General features: G+C 33.9%; 1 protein-coding gene across 1 annotated transcript; it reads left to right on the top strand.

Annotated features, from left to right (window-relative positions):
- The first annotated feature begins 1409 nt into the window (after positions 1-1409).
- Positions 1410-6610, top strand: LOC123549337 (serine protease inhibitor Cvsi-2-like). The gene is made up of 3 exons (XM_045337348.2): positions 1410-1583; positions 3864-3980; positions 6438-6610. Exons 1-3 carry the CDS (start codon positions 1469-1471, stop codon positions 6557-6559), a joined length of 354 nt encoding a protein of 117 aa, XP_045193283.1. The 5' UTR covers positions 1410-1468; the 3' UTR covers positions 6560-6610.
- The last annotated feature ends 2593 nt before the right edge of the window (positions 6611-9203 follow it).

Below are 9203 nucleotides of genomic sequence, written 5' to 3'. Positions count from 1 at the left end.
AATTTGGTAAACATTGGAAGAAAATGGCGTAACTGCATAAGGGGAAATAACTGTAACGCAACTGAATATAAGTGCCCTGATAAATTATAGACAAAATGTATTATTTGTGATTATATAACATTTTAGAACAATCTGGGACTGGAATTATAAGCATTGGTAGACTGTTACGTCTGTAAAAAGTAGCGCACCAAACAATTTTGCCTTAAATTTTTTCAACGGGGCGAGCGCAAGTCAAAAACCAAAAAAATATTTTTTTGTGTGTTTCTGAAAATATACGAGCGGCAAATCCGATGAACAACTTTTTAATTTGGTGTGGCCTAATGGAAAATATATACCCCATAGGATGTAGCCTAAGGTACATCCCCATCCAAATGGGGGAACATTTACAATACTAAAATTAGAATCATCCCGCTTGTCATTAATTTTGGTATGTGTAATATTGTCATAAATAGAGAAGCATCAGTATCCGAATTGTAAGTTTTAATTAACTGAAGCAATTATAATGTCTGCCTGCATATCTGGAGAAAGGTTCAACACAAAGTCTCTTTCATAACAATATAAAAACAAAGCTGCGGCAAGAGGCGACAATTTGTTCCCAAGGGAATACCAGTTAATTATCTAAAAACTGCATCCCAAAACCTGGTGAAAATGTTGTTCAATAAAAATAAAAGGGCTTTACAAACCTCGTCACAGGTCCACATTGTATAATGTTTAATGATATTGCTAGTAAAAAAGCTTTATTCAAATTACAAGCGAGAAATGTATCATTCTCACTGGAAGTCACACTTTCATAATTCCCATATATATACTTTCCGCACCTGTAACGTTATAAAACGTATTAGCGTCTGATGACCCTTTCACGCTTCCGTAGAATTAACATTTATTACACGAAATTCATTTTGAAAATATTTTTGAAATGTCTCAAATACGGAAATATCTTACATCAAAATGACCTTTTGAACGATTTGACGAAGTTCCAAAAAATCTCCATATACCCTTGCTACGTTACGGACCCTTTCGGGATTTGTGTTTATTCTGAGATGAAATATATTTTTCGTAGATAAAAAGCTGACATGTCGTGCTAATGCCCAGATATTTTCAAATCGTTAGAAAGTGCTGCAAATAGACACCACATTAGTAAAAAAAAAAAAAAAAAAAAAAACTACCTCAGTCCAAGCGCATCCATTCAGACGGGGTGACCCATGCCCTGCACGTGACCCCTTACTATCAACAAATGCAAATGCGACATTCGTTTTCAAATTTAGCCTGTCTTCTCTTTTTCTTTACTTCCGGAAATAGCTGAAGGTCGATTGACTTCATTCTCTGTGTTGTCAAAAACATACCTATGCTTGGCGAGATAGCATGAAAATGTGCCCGGTGTCGTAAGGATATTTGAATACTATTAAGTCACGACTATCGTGACCATTTTACAAATATACCTTATCGTTTTGCCAATTATGGCAATTTCATGACGGATAGCAATATAAAAGCTTCTGTGTTGACCAATCTTTACAGTTCATATTTGACGTTCCACATTCGCATAAAAATGAAAGTTTTACTTCTTATTTGCGCGGCGTTATGTGGTAAGTTTTATTTTCTTTTTGTTTTGTTTGTTCTCAAATAATTTGGTTACAGAAACAGCAGCTACGTTCAATTTTTTTTTAAACTCAATGTTAAGTTTCGAGTTTTATAATGATTATCTGTTACAATTTGAGGAAGAAAAATGACACCCGACGGTAAAATTTGTAAAATTAACAATCCTAACTTTGTTTTGACTTGTGTCATAATCTTTGTTAAAGCTACATTTATTTGATTCCCTTTTAAAATTCAGTGTCATGACAGATATAAAGATTGATCAAACTGTTAGGAAGGGTCGAATACAAAACATTTAAAAATGCCAATGGCAGTAGCATTTGATCATTGTTTTTTATAGATACACATGGACTTTCCCAACTATATTCTTTCATATTTCAACTATTTTCAAAGTAATATATTCAGTTAAAAAGGTATAATGAAGCTGTTTTAGAGCCATTTATCTGCTTAGTATAAATGCAATATAATTTCATAACATTGGCAAGTTACGGAGTCGTGGATCGCACGTGTGAAAGGAGCTATTTTTTACGTGGTCTAGCCCTACTCGTGTGCTTTATATTCAAATCCAATAAAATATCTGCTTTATGTTTAAAACCAGCAAATCACCTGCTTTATGGTAAAATCCAGTAAATTATCGTAATGATTATCAAAAATGTGGTAATGACATTATTTCAAAATAAGCACTTAACCGTTTCATCGTTTTTTGAAATTTCAAATTGTACTTAAAATAATGCTAAAAACTCTTTAAAGGTCAGTCATAAATGAGTTTCAAATCAACAGTATGTGTATTATGTATCATTTTTATTTGGATACCTTTACAAGCTCATAGACGTAGGTGCTAAATTTAAAATATATACTGAATAAAGGAAATTTACATATTTTGTGTGTATGTTCAGATTTAGCGTCTTTTTCAATAATTTTTCGGTTGTATTATCGACGGTGTCTGCTTGTAGCAGTGCGTACAATACCCAACTTTATAGTATTGCCTTACTGGAATGTCACGCCGTAGACACCTAACATGATACCACATCCAGTCACTTATACTGACACCGGGCTGACCAGTCTTAGCAGTATCCTCTTAATGCTGAGCGCCAAGCGAGGAAGCTACCAGTACCATTTTTGCGTCTTTGGTATAACGCGGCCAGAGAACCCATAACCTCCCGCACTTGAAGCGGACACTATAAAAAATTTACTTTAAAAAAATTAATATTTGTCTTACGAAAGTAGAGCAGTTCAAATCGGACACATTGGTATATATTTGACGAAACCCGCTCAAATCTATAAATTGTCATGTTGATAATGCCCTGTCTGGTCACGATTATATACATGTATGTTGTATTCAGCTTGAGATAAGAAGACTGTTATGGAAAACAGCTGACATGTAGACATCAAATAGGGCGCTAAATAGAACAAAATTCATTTAAAAGGTGAACGACCTCATTGTTTCAACCGAATAACAACATTTATTTTGTCAGATTCATCTCTTAATTGAGATAACGTGTAAATTAATTTAAAATTTTGGAAGCGGGTCGCGTCTCAAATTCCGATGTACCTATAAAGTCGGTGTTCACAGACTATATAAACCTGAGGGTTCTTCACTATGCCATGCTTAGGGGTACAATGGAAAATACATATCACGTCCAGCCGCATTTCATTGTGATAATGTGTATGAAGTTCCATTGAAAAGTTTTGAAGTATTTAACGAGCGCATTACTGCATGAGTAACCAAAAGATGACTCTTTTATACCCAGTTCGAATCTATAAAACTGCATGAGTAACCAAAAGATGACTCTTTTATACCCCGTTCAAACTTCATTTGCTTAGTTATTTTTAAAAAAGAAGTTTTTTTCGCGAATTATTGATACAGAGGGAAAACTTGATAGCCGGTGAGGCATTCTATTAAATTAAAGTAAAATTATCCACCTTTAGATCAGCGTTCAGAATTCCTCAAAGATTATCTTAACCACGTAACCACCATAAAAGTTTGAGATTTCTATGATTTCTTGGTACATTTAGGTTCTTCATAATTCTGTACTGCTTACCACGGCGCCTGGATCATTCGGGATGTCGTATATTCATTAGTTTTCATAAACGGATTCGATATGATACTGTTGTTCTATTTTATTACAATGTTTAAAATTGTTTGGAAGGGTCGATTTCGTGCCAGTTATCCATATTACCAAATAGTTTCAAAGATTAACATTTATTCAATTAAGCCATTGCATTTTTTCTTATAGACGTCAATTAACATAATTTGTGATACTTTTCAGTTGTTTACATCCATGGTGAAGACTGCCCAACCAATAATGTTAACCAGGAATGTACTCATGTCAATTGTGATGGTAACTTTCACAAGGAATGTGTACAGAATGTTTGTACATGCACTGGTAATTTTATCAACTATTATTTATTATCAAACTATGATTATTAACAAGTTAAAGCAAACCAAAAGTTCCTTCTAGGGCACATTTATATAAATATAAAATGACCATCTTGTAAAATTTTGGTTGCAATGTCTGTTTTATACTGCCAAAAAATATCAGGTAAGTATTTACGCTAGTTATTTAACATAAATTGTTAAATCCAACAACAAATTCAATCTGTTACCTCTTTCAATAGAGTAAATACGGCAATGACACATTGACCTGGTATTCAATGTGTGAATTTGTTACACATAATTACAGAGGGTCGCAATGGGGGTTGTTTTCATATAATTATTATAACCATGCATTTGAAGGTAACGATAATATTTGGTTTACATTTAAATTTGCTGATATATGTCTATCTGGTGAATGTACATATGTTATGTTCAGGAGGAAATAAAAGAATCAATTAATCATCCTGGGGTTTGGTATTGTGTTTCCCATGGAGTCCCCTCAATTGAGAAAAAATAGTTTAACGTTAGAGGTTATTTCTAAGGTCACGGAGTTTTATTGGCCAGCTTGTAATGACAGTAGCTTTCGGTATCAGTAACTCAGTCAAGTGTGACTTATTGAACTTTAATATTCCTTCTCAAGAGAAGGAATAATGACTTTTCCACAAATGCATCGTAAAACTGTTACCGCTTCGTTTATAAATTAAGTAATTTTTTGAAGTTTTTTTTTTATGTTCACAGTTTTATTATGTTTTAAAATTTTCCTGCTGTAACAGTTCTCACAATGACGAAAAGTTATAGCTTAAATGCGTAGTATAACTGCATCAGTTAACCCGATTTGTTATATCTTTAATCTTACAGGTTCATCTTACCCCTTTATATCTTATGTTAATCCATATTGTAAGGTTTATTTCTTACCTCACATGACCTACAAAGTAATGCATATGGGTTGTAAGGTTGCATTTCTTCCCACAGAAATTGACATTACCTTTATTACGGTTGCTTTATCGTTTCAATCTCACGATTGTTATTCATTTTAATGTTGGTTTTTTTTATCTTTGTAAATCGATGGTTGTGTAATTCATACAAGTTGGTGTATAACTTTAAATTTGTGCTGTAACCGCAACATGTATATGTAAAACTTATGTTTGAAATAACGTTTTTCAGTGTCTGAAAACAACAACACTAAGATAAAAACACATTCTTTATAAGTAATTAAACTAATGAATCGTACCACTGAATAAGTGCAGATGAGCATTACTGCCAGTTGTATATCTATTAACACGAAATTTCGAGATATTAACTCAAAATATTTGTATATGTAATGCGAAATTTCAAGTTTTGAATTTTCGACTTCATTTGAGCCTCTACCAGTGTAATATCCGATACACGCAAATGTAGATATATTCTGGATACAGTTTGAAATCTGCTGTAGCTGTAGATGCAAGGATAGGGCATACATTGATTTGTCGTAGTAGACAAAACGAAACTATTTACATGCAGCAGTAAAACACTGTACGCATCAAAAGAAAAATTTTAGTCAACGTTCGCGCGTGACATTAAGAACATTCATGTGGGTGTTTAAACGTGCGTCAACCTGGATGAAAAAAAATGTTTTAATGTTTCGCAAATGCGCGCGTGCCAAGACGATACAACGAAATGTGGTTCAAAAGCGGCACCCACGCCAATGCGACATAACGAAATATTTATTCCGTTTAGGCTCGTACGCCAACATGAAATCTTTGTTAATTGCCAGCTTGCCAACACAAACACGAAAGAGTTAGTCATATTTCACTCGCACCGACACGATTTTTGTTAATGGCACACACGCCAGCCCAAAATATAATGTTTCGCTATGTTGCGTTCAATGTTGGTAGTTTTTTTTGATGCGATGGCGTGCGCGTCAATACAACAAAACGAAACATCGAATTTTTTGTTATTGCGCAAACACCAGGGCGACGAAACGAAATGTCCATATAATACGGCTGTGTATTTAGATGTATTCATTTTGCATTTTTACTTAGTATCGATGAAACAGCCTGTTTTCTTTTTTCTTTTTGATTTTTTCAGACATACAGACATTCGAATTTTGCAATACGATGTAAAAATCAAGTTTGTAAATTGAAATTTCTAGTTAGTAACTTGAAATTTCTATTTACTTTACTCTAAATTTAGACTTCATATGGAACTCGAAATTTCAAGTTATTATTTAGAAAATTCAAATTAATAAACTAAACTGACCTAGCTCTTTGTAAGTTCATTTTGATATGTTACTTTCCTTATTTACAAAGCAGGAAAGACATGTACTTAATTACACGAGACTTTGCACAGTTAGTGCGTAATAAGAAAACTATCTGAGACAATGCTTATCTCAAAATAAATGACCACATGAAAGTAACGACAACCTATATGGCGCTGTTAGTAGCTAGTTATCGACATTTTGAAATATTTGTTTTGTTTTCTTTCTCAGCCAATACAGACCATTCCTGTACTGCCCAATCTGACTGCACTTCGGGCCATGGGGACTGTCACAGGCAATCTGGATGGCACTGTGTAGATAACAGGTGTAGATGTGGTGGATTCTTTGGATAATAAAATAAAGTTACATACAGAATCATTGCAATTAAAATATTGCATAATTTACATGTTTACTATTTATTTTTTCATATGCGAGAATTCCTTAAAGGTATACTATACCTAAATGTAATATCTGAAAATATGAACAACACTAAGTATATTGTTGTTTATTCATATTCAGCATCAACGGGTTTATGTGTATTAACAGCAGATCTAGATCCAGGCTCTCATCCTCCGCCCCAGCCGGCTGAGAAGTGACCTATACTCATCCAAGTTTAACTAAAAATTAAAAATAAATGCACCAGCTACCTCCATTTCAAACCTATACTTCTAAATGTTCCATAGGAAAACCCCGGGAATGGGATGCCCCCTCACGCACCTAACCCAACTTGCCGCTATGCGCCTCGTCCATGACGCATTCGTCTTAAACTGGTGACCCCTCCTCCAAGCAAATATTTCTGGACCCGGAAATGAACACAATGAATACTACATTTAATTTATATTTACACACAGATCACAAGTTTACGTGTGTTAAAAGTACTATGCGTCAAGTTAAAAATAGCACATGCTGTATACATGTTTGGCTGAACAAAGTATGAATGTTTTTAAACAATCGATTGTTACTGCATGCCATTTAATTATGAATGGAGCGGTTCATACACAGTTAAGTTACATATTTAGGAAATGTTAAATATATTAAAGAAATGAAATGATTTTTTTTCGGTGTTCATGCGAAATGAACGACAGAATAGGATCGGCAAATCAATGAATCACGCTAGCGATTCATGTTTAATTTGCCGATCCTATTCTGTCGTTCATTTTGCATGAACACCGAAAAAATAGTTTCATTTCTTATATTTACAAATTATAAATATATATTATAAATTGCACATATTTTGTGGCATTTAACATTAAAATCAGCTTCCCGGCCATTCTGTTCACCAGACGGAACAATTGCGACGTCATCTAAGGAACGTTCTCCCTGACTATACGCGGACGTCGTCAAAACAGCGGTCGGTTATCACTAAGCAGCGATAACGTAACTTTCGCGCCTTTCCCTTTGCTGTTCATACGAAATGAACGTCATAATTTTCAATGGAAAAGAATAGGCCGAATGTAAATATTTGATGATGAAGTAAATATCTAAATACATGTATATGATATTTTAGTGAAAGTTTGCCATTTGGATATCTTTAATGGAGATTATATAATTATTGGTTAATAGATACTTAATTATGCTAGAAAATAATATCTTTTCTGGTGTGTTTGCAAAAATCAGACTCTAATCTATTCCCACTTAGTTATGCTTGTAAAATCAAATTCTGAAATATAATAAACAGGAACATATAATTTGTGTTGCCATTCATGACAAAAAAATAAAAAACAAAAACACTATTCACTATGAGGAAATAGTGGTGTGTACATGAAGCCAAGTGGTTTTTCTGTTTTATTATCACAGCAGCGTTGCCTGAGCCGTATTGCGGTCGTAAAATGCCTCCCCGTACTTTCAGTCCGAGCTGTTATATTTAGATCATTTTAGATCGTTCAGCACGACATTCATGTTGTGTTAGTGTACTGTTTAACTTTTCAGCTCGAGTAATTCGGCTTCGGTGGTTCTAATACTCTGACTTTAACAGCTTTGGGTTTGTTTAATCACCCCTAGGCTATATTGCCTGCTTTTTGCTTCTCTGATATGCAGGCTCCATAACCTCAGTAACATTCTTTAAATTCGGGTTTGTTTAGTTCTGCCCATCGATTTCTCATTCAGGGCAAACCCATTATTTTAACCATACGCCTCTTTTCATAGAATTGCACCCTGTGTTTTATTGAAGGCTCCAAATACACCATCTGTAAATTTTATTTCGTTTATTTTCCATGTGTAAATGTTGAGCTCTGCTCAATCCTGGGCTATAGGGCGTGGTCCTTGCCTGCCTTGTTTTACCACTACCGTCCATAATGGGCTCAATCAAACCGAGCCTTCAGACACTTCCATTTATGTTTTTAGTTTAATCATATTTTATTGCTCTCTGTTTCAAAGATGCACACAATAGTACATACATTTTTTACACATAACAAAAAAAAAACAAAAGGGTTGTTTCAACATCAACATAAATGTACATACATTTTTTACACAAAACAAAAAACAAAAGGGTTGTTTCAACATCAGCATAAATGTACATACATTATTTACACAAAACAAAAACAAAAGGGTTGTTTCAACATCAGCATAAATGTACATACATTTTTTACACAAAACAAAAAACAAAAGGGTTGTTTCAACAACAACATAAATGTACATACATTTTTTACACAAAACATAAAACAAAAGAGTTGTTTCAACATCAGCATAAAGCCCTTCCCATAGAAAGAATGTTATACTCTACTAAACAGATTAAATGTGAGCAAGTCACTTGAGAGAAAACAAAACAGTATTACAAGAGAATAAAACATATCAAAGAATACATTTCTGTAATGGAGCTATTATTTTGTTTCTTGAAGCTGCCTCTGCGTCCTGACGTACCTAAAGAAACTATTTATGTCATGTTGGGCGACCTGTGCGCCATGGTTTTCCACTTTTTTCTATATCATACCTGAAACCAAACATCATATTTAAATTATATTCGAGTGTAGTGTCTGTAAACAAACTCCGAATATTTAA

Source organism: Mercenaria mercenaria, chromosome 6 (genome assembly GCF_021730395.1).
Source record: "Mercenaria mercenaria strain notata chromosome 6, MADL_Memer_1, whole genome shotgun sequence".
Lineage (NCBI taxonomy): Eukaryota > Metazoa > Mollusca > Bivalvia > Venerida > Veneridae > Mercenaria > Mercenaria mercenaria.
This window is presented reverse-complemented; position numbering and strand designations above follow the sequence as displayed.